The following is a 19,894-nucleotide window of genomic DNA, read 5'->3' on the forward strand; positions in this document are numbered from 1 at the left end:
ACCCCATCACAGAAAGAGGTTTGTTATTCGTTTCAATACGGACAAGTGCAGGGTGCTGCACTTGGGCAGTAGTAACTGGCAACACACTTATAAGATGGGAAACTCCCTTCTTGAGAGCACGGAGGCAGAAGGGATCTTGGAGTCATCATTGACTCCAAGATGAACATGGGCCAACAATGCAAGGTCACGGTCGGCAGGGCTAACCAGACTCTATTGTGCATCCACAGGTGCATCTCAAGTAGGGCCAAGGAGGTGATCCTCCCCTCTACATGACACTGGTCAGGCCACAGCTGGAGTATTGTGTTCAGTTCTGGGCACCCCACTTCAAGAGGGATGTGGACAACATTGAGAGGGTCCAGAGGAGGGCCACCCGCATGATCCAGGGACAGCAAGGCAGACCCTACAATGAAGTGGCTCGATGCCTACCTGGCTGGGGTCACTTGAGCCCAGTTTTCCTCCTGCCCAGGCAGGGGGTCAGAATTGAAGATCTACAAGGTCCCTTCCGACCCTACTTCTATGATATGATTCTATGATTCATTTAAGGGTGTTTCTATTTAAATGGAAAGTCATTAAGATTTAACGATGCCTCTCCCCACCCCATCCTTAGTCCTCTAGCAGATGCAAGAATTACTTCTGATACCATCTCTGTATCTCAGCTTGATTTGGAGGCTACAGAGCCAAGGAAAAAGCATACAGCTTTACCATGAAAACAGCCTCCAAAACACTGAAATAGATGCATCTAAATATAGACCTTAAATACACAACTGGGGATTTAATGAGGGAACCCTGGTGAGTCAATAAAATCCCAATTACCAGTGTTCTACTGAGAGAGAAGCCCCTTATGGTTTCTAAGGGCTTTTAGGGCCTTGTTGCACATTAATTTTAGGTGGCACCTGGAGCTCTTAATCCCTAGATTGGCACCCAAAACTAATGTTAAGCATACTTTAGGTGGCTTAAAGTTACTCCACTCCAGTGCAGGTTTATCTATGATCCATATTACCAGCTCCTGGTTCCATGAATATGTAGCCTCTCTCCACAGATAAGGTGCCCAATTTACAGTCTTCCAGAATCCCAAGATGCAGTGCTCCCTCTCCCTCCCTCCTATTCTGCATGGACAAACTTTCCACCCCCTGAACTCTACTGCTCAGGGGACAGTTCTGGCACCAAGCCAACTCTCCCTCCCACTCCCCGGGGTGCAACCCCATGCAAATAGCCTGCAGAGCACATACCAGCTAGCTACGTTGCAAGCAGGGGCAGCACCAGCCTCTTCCCAGTGTGTGTGTGGGGGGAGCAGGGGGCGAGATGGGCTAGAGAGAAAACTTGGGGGCTGTGCTGTGGGTGAGAGTGGGGCAGGCTCAGCTGCATGGGGCATGTGGCGGTGGCCCGGGGGAAGTGGCAGCACTCAGAAGAGTGGCTATGGGGGGGGGCTAAAGCAAATTTTGGGGTGTCTATAGCCTCCCCTTCCCCCTTCTAGCACCACCCATTTGCAAGACACAGATGGGTCCAGGAGTATAGGGGGGAAGGAAGTGGGGGAGATGTAGAGGGGAAAATGGGGTCCCACAGAAGGGCAGGGGCAGTTGTTCCCACCTCCCAGCCGCCCTGGGAAACACAACTAGTATCTCTGACACCCCAATCCCAATTTATTAAAATGAGATCTTCTTATTTCTTTTTACAGTAAAAGCTCTGTTATCCGTCATGGGGAATGCCAGATAACAATATATGCCGGTTAATTGAGTGGCCCCAGCCACTACTTCTCCCACCACGTCTGGGGCATCCCTCTGCCCCTCCTGTGGCATCGCCATCCCTCCCACTGCATCACCGCCCATCCCGCAGGCCCTGCAGGTCCCTCAGGACAGGGAGGCAAGCCCTGCACAGCCCTACACAGCCTGTTATGCTCCCAGCCCACGAGGGCTCGGCAGCACAAGCTGCTTTGCCCTCAGCTGTGGGGGCTCAGAGAAACTGGAAGTGCCACGGTGGGCACTTCCAGTTTTACTTTATCTTACAAGCCGGCATGCCGGTTAGTAGAGCATGTTGGCTTGTAAGATGCCAGATAGCGCAGCTTTTACTGTATTATTTTTAAGCTACTTTTTATGTCCCTCTGCCCCACCCCATCTCACACCAGCCCTGTAGTGGCAACTCACAGCTATAGCTCCTAGTCAGGCTTCAGCTGTGCAGGTGGTTGGCAGCTGGAGAAGGTTTTCAGCTTTAATGTGCAAGTTCTCCAAACTCAACCTAGCACTGACACCAATCAACATTTTAGAAGCAAAAAGCACAACTGGGAGCTACAGCTGTAAGTTGCCACTATAGGGCTGGTAAGCCAAGACAGCCTTCTGTCCCTGCTCTAGGTGGGAGTGAGAGATGAGTTGTTGAGAGGAAGAGGTGAGAACATGAAGACAGAGACATAATGGGATGGGGGTGGGTAATGAAGTGGGAGGTAGAAAGAAATGGGGATAGGGGAAGGGTGGTGAAATGAAGGAAGTCAGCCACTGAAGGATGAAATAAAAATAAGTAAATAAAGAGGAAGTAAATTTAAGGAAGGGCTCGCATAATAAACTGAGATTTGGGATTGGGATGTGAGGGTGCTGGTCATGCTTCCCAGCATGCCTGGGAGATAGGAGTGGTGAGACAAGGCTCTTTTGGGGAAGCTACCGCCCCTCCTACAGGAAAGAAGCACCAGATCATGGGAATCCAATGCAGCCTCCTACCTTGATTTGTGCCCCGCCCCCCCCCCCAACACACACACACCCCAGGACCCATTGGTGCCCTACAGGCTGTTTGCATTAAGGGTGCACTCCTGGGGGTTGGAAGGTCCCATCCCCAGGGTGGGAGGGGGAGTTGGCTTGGTGCCAGAACTGCCTCCGGGACAGTAGAGTTTAGGAGGTAGAAAGTCTGTCCACACAGGATGGTGGGGGAGGGGACACTGCACCCTGGGATCCTGGAGGACTGCAACTTGTGCATCTCATCTTTGGGGACTGGCCACAGATTCATAGAACACAAGCTGAGTAACACAGACCAGAGAGAAACCTGCCCTGGAATGGTGTAACTTTATTGACTAAAGTGTGCTTCAAACCAGTTTCAGGTGTTAATGTGCAGACAATCCAAGTGTTAAGAGTTCCAGGAACTTCTTAAAATTAATGTCTAACAAGGTGATACAGATGTCAGGTACAGACTTTTGGAAATGGCCTGCAGGGCCCACTGTATAGGCAAAGAATGCAACACTCATAAGGTGGGAGACAGAAAGAGATACTAAAAGCAAGTGAACATGCATGAAAGCAAGAAGGAACCTGACTTTGTACCTTGGTCGCTAAGGCACTCAGCTGGGAAGGAGGCCTGGGTTCCATTCCATGTCCCCAAGATTTTTTTTCGCTGATGTTAACCCCATTTTGCAACAAAAACAAGAACCCAGGACTCAGTCCGGTGATAAGAATACTTCATCTTCCCAGTGTCACATTCCCCCTTGTTTTTTTTTTTCCTCTGGCCCTATGACTGTAGTCTTCTTGGCTGCAGAGTTGACCAGGTTCTTCAAAAGGAGCGGGGGAGGATGTCCCATCCAGCCTGCTTTATAGCCTGGTAGTATTGTCACTCTCCTGGGAAGTGCCAGTACACTGGTTTCAGTACAGGCAGTCCTTGGACTTATGACATAATTGGAAAGAACTGCAGGGGAAGGGCAAATCCCAGCCCCCTGCCCCGACCTGCTGGTGGGGCAGCCAGCAGTGAGCTGCCCCACTGGTGGACTGGGGCAAGGGGCTGGGATCTTCCCCACCCCTGCAGGGCTTTCCAAGTCCTCTTTCCCGATCAGGGAGCTGGAGCTAGGACCTCTCTAAAGTAAACCCACCCCCCAGCATTTGCACACGTAGACACGCCCCATATTTACTTTCCCAGTGTGAGTTAGGGATCTAGGAGGTAGTGTGAGAAGGGCAGTGAAAGCCCCTCTAAAGGGTCCCAGACCCCCACCCCATGCACCCCGGTACTCACCCTAGGGATCCTGAAGAGCAGCAGCTGGGAGGAAGCGCAGGCGGCGGCCCCACAATTCCAGAGCTGCCTACAGCTACAGATCGGCAAGGGACGTGGGCGGAGCCTCTGCAAACCGTGGGCTGCTCAAATAGCAGGCAGGAAAACAGCTGAGGGGTGGCGAATGGCAGGAGAAGAGGACGCCAACCCAGAGATGCTGGGGAAGGAAGAGGAGGAAGCTGACCCAGAGACGCCGGCGGGGAAAGAAGAGGACGCCAACCCAGAGACACTGGAGGAAGAAGAAAGCACTGATCCAGAGATGCCAGTAGAAGGGAGAAAGGATGTCGATCCAGACATTCAGGCAATGAGGAGGAAGGTTGCCCAGCTGCAGGCAAGAGACGGGGAGCAGAGGGCCCTGGCACAGGAGGCAGGAGGCACTGGCAGGAGAATTTACCCAACATGGGGGGCACAGCGGGGCAGGGCATGAGCAGCCCAGCGTGGGAACCATGCACTCTTCCAAGCTGGGGAAGACCAGGAGCAACTCCAGGTTAGCTGAGGGCCAGTGCTGGCCAAACTGAGGAGCTGGACCAGGGTGGGGCACAGAACGGCAGCCCGCCCTTGTAGTCACCCAGGGCATAGGGACAAGTAGGTCCCTCAGCTGTTCCTTCAAGTTTCTTCTTTACTTTGGACTATAAAACGGGTACTGGGAGATGAGATCCCAGGGGGAACCCTCTGGTGGAAATCTGGGTGTTGATTTTTGTTGGAAGCCCTAGCTAACCCAAAGACAGGGCTGGCTTATAGGCACTAATCAGCCAGAAGTCAAGCAACCAGCTACAGTGAAGGGCAAACTGACCAGGAAGGTCTGACCCAGTGGGAGGTGGGCAAGCCACACGAAGAGGGAAAGGATAGTATCCATCCTGGCCATGGATGTGGTAATGGTGGGGTAAAGGGGAGGTTTGGAGCCCCACAAAGCAAGAACAGGGACTGAGGCGTCTTTATCCTCGGTGGGGGGGCACCTGAAGGGAACTGCCTCCCCAGCAAAAACAAAGTCGTGGCAGGTGAGTAAGGGCAGCACCCATACCACCCAGGTGGCATCCAAGCTCGAACCTCACCCTGACGTTGCTTGGGGGCAAGGAGCCCAGTAAGAGAAGGCCGAAGCCTTATAACACCTTCCAGCAACAGGTAGGCACAAATGCATGGATCAATAGAATTTGTTGCTTCTGGTCCTCACATGGATTCTGGCAGTATTAAATTAACCCACTTTGTTTAGGCTTACAGGCAAAAAATTCTACCTTGCTAAATCTGCTTTGCCTGCCTATTTCAAGCCAAACACTGCAATGCACAAATATCTCACCATGAACGGTGCACGCCTCTGGCAGCTGGGGGGGCACGGCGGCTGTGGGAGCACGGCGGCAGCAGCGGGAACACAGAGGCGGTAAGTGGGGGAGCTCCTGCAGATGCCGCTGGCACTCTCAGTGGTTGGGGAGTGGCAGCGGCCACCAGGAATCAGACTGCCCGCAGATGCCACTGCTGGCGGCAGTGTGGCGAGCGGTGACTGCCTGCAGGCATTGCCGACAGTGTCAGTGCCGCTTTTTTACAGGGGGTGCACCGTCACACTCAGGAGGTGCACATGCACCCATGTGCACCCCTACGCGTCGCCCATGTATCTCACTGATGGAAAATAGGGTATTTGTATATAAGCTCTATAAGCTCTTTTTGCTGAAAGCACAGAAAAAAAAGGGGGGGTGAAATATTTTTGTTAGAAACGAACCCAAAATAGCTATCACTCCTCAGATCTGCTACCTTCAGATGATTTTTATCATTAGGTGAAGATGTTTTTAAAAAGTAAGGGTGTTCAATTTTAATCATTCAAAAGATATATAATTTAGGATCCCTAAAGTAGTCATCAGTTTCAACACAATTAGAAGGATGTTTGTTTGTTTGGTTTGTTTATTTGTTTGTTTTGGTAAATTAGTTCCCTCACTTCCTTCTGTTTACGAGACTAAGCACTAGATTATATTTAGATTATATGATCTACATTTAGATGATATGATCTATATCATACATGGATCATATAATTTAGATTATATGATCTACAAATCACTATCATCTTGAATATGGAGGGGTGACCCAGGGAGACAGATTTATTTGGATAAGGTACAGCATGCCCAGACTAATTTACACAAACTGTACCTCCTTATTGAGAGGGAGGAGTTACAATTTACTTTGGTGCATACAAATTAGCAGCAGCCATTAGGTTCCAGACGAGTTACCAAAGTATTTCTCAGTGGGACAATCTTAGATTCCCGCTTACTATAGATGATGAAAACAAACGTTCTACTTATAGAACATACAGACTGTAGTTTTTAAACCTCTCTGCTCTTTGTGCGTGAACCTTATAGTCTTTAAAAAGAAGTCACAATGGATTAAATTATACCAAAGAACATTTTGTATTCATTTTCAAAGTACTTTTATTAAACAGGGACCCAGAGACAACTTCAGCTGCAAATGGTCTCTTTTGCAGAAGTTGAAACTGAAATAATTCTTGAAGCAGTTCAGGGTCATTGCACTTCCGATCCAAAAAGGAAGTTACCAACTTCATAAGAATTACACCATGTACTTTAATGCAACTTTGCAAGTTCCCGCTTTTTTTTTTTTTTTAATTTTGGCCTGTACATAAACACCCAAGCAATATTCACCATGTTCCACTTGATATCAAATTGTCAAGAGGACATCTTATCTAGTATTTTTTCCTATGAGAGAACATTTTAAAAAGTGGTTATTTTGATAATTAATTATGGCATATAAAGAAAAGTTATTTGTAATGCAAGTATCATGCTGACAGCACAAATATTACTGTATTTACCTGAATCCAAGATCTCCACACACCCCCCCCCCCCCCAACGTGGGTCTTAGATTTCAAGACAAGGGAGGGGAGGGGAGTGGCAGGGCTCCCAGTAGCTGCCCCCTGACCTGCCCCTCAGCCTCTCTTCTTCTCTGCCTTTGCTTCCTGCTGCTGCTGCTTGTCTTCCCTTTGCAGCTCTGGCTCCCACTAGAGCCATGCTTTGGTGGGAAGCAGGATGCATGGAGCACAAGTGATCTCCAGTCCAAGCCCAACAACTCTGGCACTGGCTCCCAGGCTGGGGCTGAAGCTGCTGCTGCCACAACAGCTGGTGCTGGCCAGGCTGAAACAAGGTGTAGCATGTGCTCCATGCTCCCTGCCCCAGTCCAGAGCTGAGCCCCAAAAGAAGCCAGGGGAAGGTAAGGAGAATTGGGAGGGCATAGAAACTGGCAGCAGGCAGAGGGTGTGAGACAACAGAGTGGGAAGAATGGGAGAGGTGCCCAAGGCAGGCATTGCAGGACAAGGCAGGCAGGAGGAGCAAGTAGCAGAGGCAGGCACCAGAGATGAAGAGGAATAAGTGGGGAGGTGAGGGGGGAACAAATGGCTGAAGGCAGGATCAGACCACTTGACTCTCCTGCTGACTGCCTCACCACCACCTGCCCCCTGGAGTCATCTTAGATTCAGGTAAATTTGGTACTTTTCTACAGCATCTATCATACACAAACACAGAAAACAAACAAGAAATAAAAAACTTTAATAAGGTCAAGCAAAACAAAACAAATCCTGCTATCATACTGACCACACAGGCTTCACAGGAAAGTCTGGTGAAATAATTGTTACCACCAGACAACACCCTGTTCTTAATACATATACAATTCTGCAATAAGTATCTGGGTCAAACTATAATAGCCATGTAATTATACTAGCCACTTAAGCTGCTGATGTAAGAAGAAGTACTGTATTTCCTCCTACAATTAGATATAGGATGTATTTAACACACAGATTCTTCCGTCCCTGTAAACAACAGCCTCAATAAGGGCTTGTCTAGCCTAGGCTAATACATGGGTTTTGAAATGTGTTAACTAGAACATTAACTGTAGTGTCAACAAGAAAGTTGTATTTTTAACACACAATTTGAATAGCAGGGAACCAAAGATCAAAATTTATGAGCTAATGCATTTTTAAAATACATGTTTTAGGGTAGGCTAGACAAGCCCAAAAGACAGACAGTCTTTCCCCACTTTCCATTCCCACTATGCACAGAATGCCTTGTAAACAGATTTTACAAGACTATTATGTCAAAACCAGCCATCCATTTGGTTATAAAATGGACATTAATTCATTACCTAAAATTCATTATCTAAAATGCCCTAGCTACTGACAAAAACCAGATCAATGCTAGCCAAGAAAGATGACAAAGCTAACAGGTAAGAGTCATGAAAAGAGAAGGAAGGAACCAGGACAACAGCTCTTCCGCAAAAGTGAGGGTCACAGTTTCACTAATACACAATATCCTTACATGTTCCACTTCTATGAAGCTCTGAAGCCCAGTTCAGAACCCAGTGAAGTCAGTGGGAGCTTTTCCTTTGACTTCAATGTCTTTTTCAGTGTCCTGTAACAAATTCCTATATTTGAGACACTTCTGAACATTTTGGATTAAGGCTCGGAGAAAAGATCAGTAAACTAGTAACGTACTATTGATACTTACGGTTTGATCACCTCAGAATTAAGAACAGAAAAAAGTTAGATCTGACAAAGGAATAGGAATAGAGGAACAGACTGAGCTACTGAGAAATTCTAGAACTGGGAAGCTCAATATTGAGAATAATTAGAAGTGCTTGATCCACAGGTTCACCAATGAATAGAGATGTATTTGACTAGATAAAGATGAAAGAGGCACTATTTACTACCATCCCAGCTACGTGCCTTGGACTTGGACTTTCTACAGCTATTGGATCCAGTCCATGGAGCAGGAGCTTTGGCAGCAGAGAGCTTTGTCCACATTGCACCATGTCTGGGTGCTTTGTACCTGCCATGCTACGGTCAGGCAGTGAGAAGTGGTGGTGGGGAGAAGTGGAAGTCGTCCTTTCACCCATGCTGGGCAATTGTTCTACTACTGCAAGAAAATGTTGCCAAGCCCCATATACAAATGTGTCCAAAACTAAAAGAAGAATTTGTTTTCAGTTCACTTCTCACAGGATTCAGGGCAAAGGCAGAGTATATTTTTGCCTTTGGTGACGCAAGATTTTGCTGAAATGTAGAACCACAATAAAACTTGCTGACCACTTAAATGTGCCTGGCTTTGCTCTATTCATAGAAAGATTAACCAATTATTAGGACATTGCAATATCCTCATATCTGCCATTCTTTAGACTGACAGAACTGGAACTCTGCTTGTAAAAACTGCAAGGCCAGAAACACTTTTCAGGTGTTACTTATTTGAAACAAAAGTTTCAAATAAAGGTACTCAGGGCCTCAGTTACACTTGGGTAAGCCCATTACTATCAGTTACCTCAGCATAAATTTATAGTAAATGTTGAAATCAAAGATATACACTGTTGTAATAGACAGTTCTGGCCCTGGCTTTGTTCAAGGAGGCTGTACATAGTTATAATACAAATCACAATCTTGGCCGCTTTTATTTCTTCCGTCTGGGCACTAACTGGCTCTCTCCAAAGCCTCCATTTAACGTGGCCTAGTATGAAAGTGCCAATGCTGGGTGGGGAGTGAAAGAATAATGTAGAGTTCGGCTATAAGTCTGGTTTTAATAAGTTACCCTTTGTGTTCTTTATGGAGGTGAATATAGCTGCAATCATGGGTGGATGTAGGATTTCAGAAAGCGGGGTACAGAGCAGCAATTTGTGCTGCAGGGGTGGCTGCATGCTGGCACCCAGCCTCCCTCCACCCCACACACCAGTGTGGACAGACTATGGCTGTGGAAGCAGCAGCCAGGTATGTTTAAAGTCTCTCAAGCAGGTAAGAATCTTCCCTCCGTCCTCCTCCTGCCTCCATGATCAGTGGCACATTCCTTCCACTCCATTGCCCACTTATGCTGCTGTCCCCAGCTGAAGCAGGGTCAGGGGTACTCCAGAGCCACTCCTGCCCTGCTGCATCCAGGTTGCACGTGGAACCATGCTTGGCTAGAGACAGTAGCAGCAGCAAATGGGCTCCCATCCTCTACACCTGCTCCTAGTCTGGTAAGGAACAGAGGGATTGGGGGGAGGAGGGAAGAGAGGGGAAGGAAGTAAGAGAGAAAGAAACCAGGCAGGGAGAAGGGGAGGAGGAACCCACCTGCTGCCGTTGCCGGGATCCCTAGATAAGCCCAGCTCCAAGCAGAGCCCAGATGGAGTGGCTCTGAAGCTCCCTCTCCCTTCAGCCCCTGTCCCTGCACCCAGGGCTGCCAGAAGCAGTGACGGCAGTGGGTAGGGGAGCAGGGGAGGCCATGCTGCTAAGCATAGAGAGGAAGGGGAGGGAGGAATTCTTATTTGCTTTGGGGACTTAAAAAAATGTCCCCAGGTCCTTCTCCTGTACTGCAGTCATCTGCAGTGCATCTGCACCATTGCAACCCCTTGGATCCACCCAAGCTGTGATTATTTATTTTCATCATTTTAGAATAATACTGTGAAACATTATTTAAATCGCAGTAGCACCCAGAAGCCCCCGTCATGTACCAAACCCCACATTGCTAGGCCACAACTAAACTGTAACAAAGACTCACTGTATACTTAGAAATAAGTAATTAAGTATAGACAGGAGATGGGTGGAGCACACTGAATGAGAAAAAGGTCTATATTATTTGAGTGCTGTATACATAGAAAACATATGGTGTTGTATACATATTGGGGGGGGGAAAGAGGGGAACCAGTCTAGAGCAGGCATGGGGCAGGCCAGGGCCAAGTTTGAGGCTGTATCCATGGGTTCTGGCTGGTCCAATGCTGGTCCACCCCAGGCAGGGCAAGTCGAGCATGGACTGGTGTGGGGTAAGCTGTGTACTCAGCTGCTGCTGGGCACTTGTGGTGGCAGCAGTGGTGGGGAGGAGCCACAGGGCAAGTGGGCTCCAGGTTGTTGTGGGTATGTGTGTGGGGGGTGGTGACTGGCCTGGAACAGCTCCCCAAAACTGCCTATGTGGCCCACTGGTCCAAATAATTGCCCACCCCTGTCCTAGTAGTTAGGACCCACATTATACATGTAGATCTTCCACATGCAAATCCACTGGGCCTGACTTGACATAAAACTAAGGTCTCCAACTTATTGGGCAATTGCCCCAGTAATCTAGAAGTGGACAGATTCAGTCCCCCTTGCTGCAATTGTTCTACTTGTATTTTCTTTTAAACTACTCTAATCACCACATGAGGATGAGCAAGGAAGAAAGTATTTCCCTTCCCATTTTTAATGATGCAGGTACGATGCTCACTTGATAGCACGCTTTCTGCCCTTGCTCTGCTTATGCATGTAGGAGTGGAGGGCTACATTCCTGAACTGATTCAACTTAGACAGGTAGTTTTGGGGTTTTTTTAAATGGCAGTTGTGGAATTGCTTAAACGTTGATTCCAATTTATTAAGTTCTCAGGCTGAAAAAGGTTGTGATTAAATGCAGTCCAAAGACAACCACTGATTATACAGAATGAAATCCCTGGCGTTCATTATTTCCAATGAGGACAGAATTTGGACCTATTATTTGTTAAGATCCCTCATAGTAAAATATTAACATTTGGGAGCAAATCTCCATTGGAATGAATGGAAAAAACAACTTAATGTATTCATTCTATTTCTAAAATCTTCAATTCTCTAACTAGTTTAATTCTTCCTCATTACTATTTGGTTCTTTTCTTAAAGTGAAAGAAAGCATAACTGAGTTTGTGCATACAAGCACTGGTATGGCAACTGGTTCTACAGATGACACAAACAGTGTTTGGAAAGAACCAGAAAAGTCAAGACTCTTAGAAAATGCTTTCCCTGAAAAGTGCCCCTGAGAAAATCTGAAACCACATATTTAACTGTATTTTATTTTCTGCTCTAGTTGGCAGAGATGTTCTAGATCCGTGGTTTTCAAGCTGTGGTCCACGGACCATTGTGGGTCTGCAGACTATGTCTAAGGGGTCTGCAGAAGATGATGCTGATCAATCAAAAGTATGCGACTACCCACACTTACTATTCAAAGAGGTCCGCACCTCCCTTCGAAATTTCCAAAGAGGTCTGTAAATGAAAGTTTGAAAACCACTGTTCTAGATACTCCGTTTCTTCATACCAATCTACCTGAACTGTGGTAAAGTGGTATGGATCTACTGGAAAAAAGTCACAGATTTAATTATTGCTAAGACTATACTTACATATGACATTTCTCAAGAAACTGAAGAACTCTTCATCTCTAATTCTATAGCTTACTTCTTAATTTAATTTTTCCCAATCAAGTGAGAACTCCTGTTGCTAATATCTAATTTCAAAAGGCATGAATGTGTCAATACCCTAATAAAATTCTTAGGGAGTGCTGAAATTGAATGAAGATAGAGCAAACTAAAATACACACAGACAGAAAACCAGTTATAGCTAGAGGCATACTCTCCTGCTGAGTTTGAGACTTGGTGCCAAAAAAAGGAAGGGAATGAAAGGCAGGTTTTCAGCATGTCATACAGAGTATTTTTTGTAATTAGTCTAGTATGTTAGAATAATGAACAACTCCAGGAATAAAATATTTTTCAAACTTATCCTCAAGTTATAAGGCTACCCAGAGAGGTTGTAGGTACAATCTCAGTCATTAGAAGTTTCTAAGACCCAGATAAATACAGCCTTGGCTGGGATGATCTAGTTGGGGATGGTCCTGCTTTGAGCAGGAGGTTGGACTAGGTGACCTCCTGAGGTCCCTTCCAACCCTAATTTTCTATGATTCTAAGCTGGGGGGTGGGGGGGGCAAGAGAAAAAACAAATCCCACACACACACATGCTGCATTACCATCATTATAGCCCTGAACAATAAGAATCTCCTTTTAATCCCTTTGGCTTTTGAAGTCAGCAACCAAAAACATCTAGTTTCATGGTGTGGCCTCAGATCAGAGGTTTCACGATGTAACTTTGGAGAACTTGGCGGCTCACTGCAACAGACATTACCTGAAATGTTCTTGCCACCCCAATAAACATTGCTGGATGCAGTGCAACAGCTAGCAGATGTTGCCAGAATAAAAAAAAGATATGTTTTTGGCCAGGCAGAATTAAGCAGATAATTCTAGGAACTACCACAACTGAGCAAGATGCCAACCTTTTGCAACCCCCTACTTAAGCCAGTGAAAGCATCTGCTCTCAGGCATCAGAAAACTTTTTATAGCGCTATAAAGGTACAGCGCTCTTAAAACATGACAGAAGTACAATGTTTGATGTGGGGAGGCCGAAGCGGGTCTATGAGTCTCTCTGCACTTTCCAGGCTAGGTGGTAGGTGGCACTCCACAGCCTCCTGGGGTTTCCCCACTGGGCAGAAACTTGACAGACATACAGAAGTTATTTAAAGTGCTGTAAAACAATGGTTCTCAACCTTTTTTGTACCAGGACCCATCTGTAAACATCAATGACCAGTTCCAACTCAGTACCCCTCACTCCTGACCTGCTGCCCCCAGTGCACCAGTGTGGGACAAAGGGCATGTGTGGGGACGGAGGTGGGTGTGTGGAGCACACCCTTGCAGGCTGAAGCTCTGCCAGCCCACATGGGAAAACCCACGATTTCCCACGTTTTTCTCTTTTAAAGGAGAATCCATTTCTAAAGTTTGCTCGCGACCGTTTCATATATTCTTGCCACCCACTTTTGGGTTGCAACCCCAAGGTTTAGAAATGCAGCTGTCAAAATATAGCGCTCCAAATTTAATACCTCCATTTAACAAGGGTTAATTGAAGCTCTGTGCCCATTTTTAAAGTGCCGGAAAGCCGTGCACTTCTGTGAAGTCAGGGCAATACGGCGCCTGAAGTGCTGACTAAAGCAACTTCTGTGCGCACCCCGAGGGCTGAGCGAGCGAAGAATGACAGCGCGCAGGAGTCCGCGATCCCGGGGCATTAAAAGAGGGAGGCTTTTCCTCCGCTCGAGGGGTCCGGGGGTCCTGTGCAGGCTGGCGAAGCGGGGACGGAGAAACTGCACAGGGTGGCGTTTCTTTAGAAAGAAAACAGCCATTTCAGAGTCACCCCCTTCCCGCTCTCTGAGGGGCACCCGCGCGCCTACCTTGCACGGAGCGCCCCACGCTGTGCAGGTGCGCGATGCCGGGGTGCTGCGCCTGCACACCCCGCAGGAAGGTTTCCATCTCCGGCTGGTGGTGGTACGTGAAGTTCAGCCCGGCCGCCCATGGGACCAGCAGGGCCAGGCGGAGCGTGGCCGCGACCAGCAAAGAGAGGCAGCGACAGGTGAGGGGCGACACAGCCCCGACTGCAGCGCCCTCGTCCCCCCGCCCGGCTGCGCCCACCGCCCGCATGACCCCGCGCCGAGGTGTCCGCACTGCTGCGTCCCGAGCGCCGTCACAACCCCGGCCCCGCCCCGCCCCGCCCCGCCCCGGGGGCCCCTCCTACCCCGCCCCGCTCCGAGCTGGGGGGGGGGGGGTTCTCACCTGGGAGGCTGGGGAGTGATGGGGGCGGGTCTCGGCTGGGGCTGTGAGAGGTGTGAGTGTGTGTGGAGGTGTGTGAGGGGAGCGGGATTCATCTGGGGTTGGGGGCGGGTGTGGAGGAGGTAATGGGGGTCTCACCTGGGGCTCTGAAAGGGGGGTGTGTGGAGAGGCATCTGAGGGGTGGTGTGGGCAGGTGAAAGGGGCAGATCTCACGGGGGGGGGGCGGGTGTGTGTGTGTGTGTGTGTGTGTGTGTGTGGAGAGGCATCTGGGGGGGTGTGGGCAGGTGAAGGGGGCAGATCTCACTGGGGTTGTGAGGGGGGTGAGGGGGACTGTGGGTTTGTGTATGCATGAGGGGGAGTGTGTGGGGGGAGAAGGGGGCAGGTCTCACCTGGGGCTGTGAGGTGGTGGGTGTATGGAGAGGCTTGTGTGTATGTGTGTGTGTGGAAAGGCATGGGGGGCGAGGGGGGGACAGGTCTTATTTGGGGCCGTGTGTGTGTGTGTGTGTGTGTGTGTGTGTGTGAGTGAGGGAGGTGTGAAGGAGGTAACGGGGGGTCTCACCTGGGGCTGTGAAAGAGGGGTGTGTGTGTGTACAGGCATGTGAGGGGGAGTGTGAGCAGGTGAGGGGGGCAGATCTCACCTGGGGTTGTGAGGGGTGTGTGTTGGGGTGGCAGTGTTTGTGTGGGGATGGGTGCGTGAAGGGGAAGTGTGGGGGGTGGGGGTGTGTATGCATGAGGGGGAGAGTGAGGGGGAAAAGGGAGCAGGTCTCACCTGGGGCCATTGGGGGCGCTGTGCATGGACAGGCTTGTGTGTATGTGTGTGTGTGGAGTGTGTGCGGAGAGGCATGGGGGTGTGAAGGGCAGTGTTGTGGGTATGAGGGGGGCAGGTCTCACCTGGAGCTGTGAGGGAGGGTGTGTGTGTGTAGATGGGGAGGGGAAAAGTTGGGTCATAGCCTCCCTAGCTGATGAGGGACAGGCTCATGCCTGTCTTGGAGGCACCCTGCTGCTGGCAGCTTTCTGAGAACAAGCAACCCAACCACAGCATCCCACCAAAGCCCCCTCCTCTAGGCAGAAGGCAGGGCAGGGTGCAAACCCTTGAGACCAACTGGTTTAGAGAGGCCCTAGGACGGTGACAGCCAGTTGGTCAGATGCACCTACAAGAACTCCTGACTCCCTGAACCAGCTTTGCCTTCGTTGAAGGAGAAGCTGGTGCAGAGTCCATCTGAGGAGGGGAGAAAGGGAAGAGGCTGAACAAGGCAAGCTGATGCTAGGGGTGGGCACTACCTCCGCTTTCCCCGGTAGCTGAACGCAGCTAACACCCACCTTGGCAAAGCAGCTGTTTGGCGAGGGGCAAGGCAAGGAGCTTTCAACCAGCACACTGAGTTGAAAGCTCTCAGTGGAAAGGGCTGGAAAGAGAAAACAAAAGGCAGCACATGTGCCAACAAATGGCATCATTTTAAAATGTTTTATTTAAAGATGTTTTACATATTAAGATGTTTTATTCAAAAAAGGGGAGAAGGGCATGGATGTGAATTCACAAGGAGTGCATCTCTCATATGATCATTTTGGCTCCAAACCTACAAGTCTGAGCCTGGCCCATGTGAGCAGTTCTCTGAAAGTCAGTGAGACTAATTTCTCACCCAAAGTTTCAAGGATGTATAAGAGGTGGCAAGATAGACTGCTGCATTTTTTATCACATCCTATTTTGTTGTTTTTTTTAAAGTACAGAGTTTCATTATTATCCATGTTACAGCTAAAAAGAGGTCTAAAAAGAGGAGGACATCTGACCACTCTCCTGTTGACAGACATGCACCTTAAACTATTACTGCATACATTTACAAAATGTCCTTGAGTTGTCATCTGTGTGATACGATGGCAAGTTTTCCTCTCTTCTTTTCTGGTCCCCCCTTTACAAGAAGCTTTTTCATTTGGTATGTTTAACATTATAAAGGTACCACATAGATATCTGAAATAAAATCTTAACATCTGTGGCTGCACAACTTCCACATATGTTTTACTTGAAACACTGTAACTAGTCTTACTCTTTAGTTGGGATTAGTCATCAAGCATACAATTAAACCCATATGTAAATCTGCAAAGTTATGATGGCAAAACATTTTCCATTAATTTACCCGGTCTTACAAACTTACGGCATTCCAGAACAATTACTTTTTGGGTTGAATGTGTCCATGTCCATACTTGCTTTCTATCTTTAGGTGTTTTGTTGTTTTGTTTCAAATTGAGTAAATTCTATTTCCCTGTTTCTGAATTAACAGAGCATAAATACATAGAAACATCTTTCACTGTGTAAACACCCTAGGCTTTTCAAAACAGGGCTACAATAGGAATGGTTGGAGTTTGAAATATACAACTTGGTATGGACATACACTTATCTTCAGTAAGGAATTTAAGTAGAGTCACTTATTCCATGCTGTAAGTGTCCAAAATACTGTACATAGGTCAGATCTGTAAAGCATTTATAATCCTGAAGCATGAGACAGAAAGAAAGAGGATGGAGCACTACATTCCCATTTCATCTCCCCCAGTGGCATGGGGCAGGGAAAGACTTTAAAAAGCATTCACAGTTCCTACTAGCCTGGCAGATTTCCTGCCCCCCAAAAGGCATCAAAAGGCTTATTCTCACTAACCTTAGTCACAAGGGAACACATATATAATATCTGCATATGGGCCAGGTCGAATACTCTGTATATGCACAAAGTTCAGATTACCCAGCCAGTCTACAAAACTTCAGTTTCATAGATGCTAGGGTTGGAAGGGACCTGAGCAGATCATCAAGTCCGACCCGCTGCCATGGGAAGGAAAGAATGCTGGGATCAAATGACCCCCGCTAGGTGATTATCTAGCCTCCTTTTGAAGACCCCCAGGGTAGGAGCAAGTACTTCCCTTGGAAGTTGGTTCCAGATCCTAGCTGCCCTGACTGTGAAGTAGTGCCTCCTGATGTCTAGCCTGAACCTACTGTCAGTCAACTTGTGGCCGTTATTCCTAGTTACTCCTGGTGGTGCTTGGGTGAACAGGGACTCTCCCATTCCCTGCTGGTCCCCCTTGGTGAGTTTATAGATGGCCACCAGATCCCCTCTCAGCCTTCTCTTGTGGAGGCTGAACAGGTTCAGGTCCCGTAGCCTCTTCTTGTAGGGCCTACCCTGCTGCCCCCTGACAATGCAAGTGGCCCTCCTTTGGACCCGCTCAATGCTGGCCTCATCTCTCCTGAAGTGCGGCACCCAGAACTGGATGCAGTACTCCAACTGCGGCCTGACCAATGTCACATAGAGGAGGAGGATCACCTCCTTGGATCTGCTCATGATACATCTGTGGATATATGACAAGGGGCGGTTAGCCTTCCTGACTGTGTCCTCACGCTGGCAGCCCATGTTCATCTTGGAATCAACAGTGACTCCAAGATCCTTTTCTGCCTCTGTGCTGAGGAGAAGGGAGTTCCCCAGCCTGTAGGTATGCTGCTGGTTCTTCCTCCCCAGGTGCAGCACCTTGCACTTGTCCATATTGAATCTCATCCTATTCTCATCCGCCCACCCCTGTAACCTGTCCGGATCTAGTTGTAGCCTGTCCCTCCCTTCTATCATGCCCACTTCTCCCCACATCCTAGTGTCATCCACAAATTTTAACAAGGTGCTTTTCACCCCCTCGTCGAAGTCGCTGATAAAGATGTTGAACAGTGCAGGCCCTAGGACCGAGCCCTGGGGGACCCCACTGCCCACATCCCTCCAGGTCGAAAATGACCCATCCACCACCACTCTCTGGGTGCGGCCCTCCAGCCAATTTGTGACCCATCTGACTGTGTAGGCATTGACACCACAGTCACCTAACTTTTTAATAAGAATGGGGTGAGAGACAGTGTCGAAGGCCTTCCTAAAGTCCAGAAAGACTATGTCTACCGTGACACCTGCATCCAAGGATTTTGTGACCTGGTCATAGAAGGCGACCAGGTTGGTCTGACAGGACCTGCCTCTAATGAACCCATGTTGGTTGCCCCTAAGCATAATCTCCCCTGCTGATTCCTTGCAGATGTGCTCCTGGATAATTTTCTCAAAGAGCTTCCCCAGAACCAAGGTAAGACTAACAGGCCTATAGCTTCCCAGGTCCTCCTTCCTCCTCTTTTTGAAAATGGGGATCATGTTGGCCCTTTTCCAGTCCTCTGGCACCTGGACAGAGCACCACGAGTGCTTGTAAAGCTGTGCCAAGGGTCCCGCAATGACCTCTGCTAATTCCCTCAGCACCCTGGTGGGGAGATCACCTGGACCTGCTGATCTGAACACGTCCAGCCCCACCAGAAGTTCCCTAAGGTCCTCTCTGACCCTAGGCATGGCGGTGCCTCTCCTGAGTCCACCTGGAATCCTGGTGGGGGGAAGTCCTGGGCCCTGCTTAGAAAAATGGAGGCAAAGAATTTGTTAAAGAGGTCAGCTTTATTGTCTGGTGCAACCGCCAGATTGCCAAGCATGTCCTGCAGGGGCCCCATGTTACCCGGTGCCTTCTTTTTACTCCCTATGTATTTAAAAAAGGACTTCTTGTTATCTTTGATCCTGATTGCTAGTCCTAGTTCTGTCTCCGCCTTAGCCTTCCTAACAGCCCCCCTACAGTCTCGAGCAATAGAGGTACAATCCTCCTTTGTGATGGCCCCTCCCTTCCATTGGGTGTACGCCTCTTTTTTAGCTTTCAGACATTCCTGAATGCCTTTGGTGAGCCATGGGGGCTTTTAAGCACTCTTGCCCCCTTTGGTTCGTGTTGAGACTGTCACCCTTTGGGCTCAGAGGATCGCCTCCTTAAGGAACGAACATTGGTCTTGGACTCCAAACTCCCCTCCCCTCTGGGACCTCAATGCTTCCCGGACTAATTTCCTTAACTCATTGAAAATGACCCTCCTGAAGTCAAGGGCTGCTGCCTTGTTGCAGGCCTTTGACACCCTGCACTGGATGGCATAGAGAGGTAGTAAGCTATGTTAGTCTGAAGTCAAGCAGAAGGATGAGTTGAGCTGCACTTATAGAATAACTGAATCAGAGATGCATAAGCTTTTGTGAATAAGATCTCAGTTCATCAGATGCTGTGAAAAGACATGCAGAAAGCAGGCTATCAAGTATGCATCTGTGATTCAGCTAGTCTTACGCCATCAAGAATTTATTGCCAGGTTTTTTTGTTGCCAAGCAATAGAAATTTCATAGTACACCTAATTTTAATATGCTGTTTCTTACAAGAGCTGGGTGAAATCCATGGGCCAAAACTTTTATTAGCAAAAAGAAAAGAAAGAAAAAAAAAGAAAAGAATTCATATTCAATGGGCACATCTACATGTGCAATTAATATGACTGAATGTAATCTGGCTCAATTTGAGCCAAAATACAGTAATCCTGATGTCACTGTCTGCATGTATGTTTAAGTGTAGTTATTTACTGTGCTGTTGGATACCACTTGTATCTGACAAAATTATCAGGCAGCACAGTAAATTAGTCTATTGTGCCCTAATTGCTATGCATGTGTAGACGGTGACACTGTACTACACA

At 48.3% G+C, this 19,894-nt stretch overlaps 1 protein-coding gene across 2 annotated transcripts in view; it reads right to left on the minus strand.

Annotated features, from left to right (window-relative positions):
• The window catches only part of CPM (carboxypeptidase M), a 66,611-nt gene extending 52,350 nt beyond the window's left edge, over positions 1–14,261 (minus strand). The window contains exon 1 of one of the 2 annotated variants that reach the window (XM_006267071.4): positions 13,992–14,261. In XM_006267071.4, the coding sequence (XP_006267133.1) occupies positions 13,992–14,238 (247 nt within the window). In that variant the 5' untranslated portion in view covers positions 14,239–14,261. The remainder of the gene's footprint in view (positions 1–13,991) is intronic. The other variant, XM_059726078.1, reaches the window with a different exon arrangement.
• Between the last annotated feature and the right edge of the window lie 5,633 nt (positions 14,262–19,894).

The sequence above is a fragment of the Alligator mississippiensis genome, chromosome 4 (assembly GCF_030867095.1).
Source record: "Alligator mississippiensis isolate rAllMis1 chromosome 4, rAllMis1, whole genome shotgun sequence".
In the NCBI taxonomy this organism is placed as follows: domain Eukaryota; kingdom Metazoa; phylum Chordata; order Crocodylia; family Alligatoridae; genus Alligator; species Alligator mississippiensis.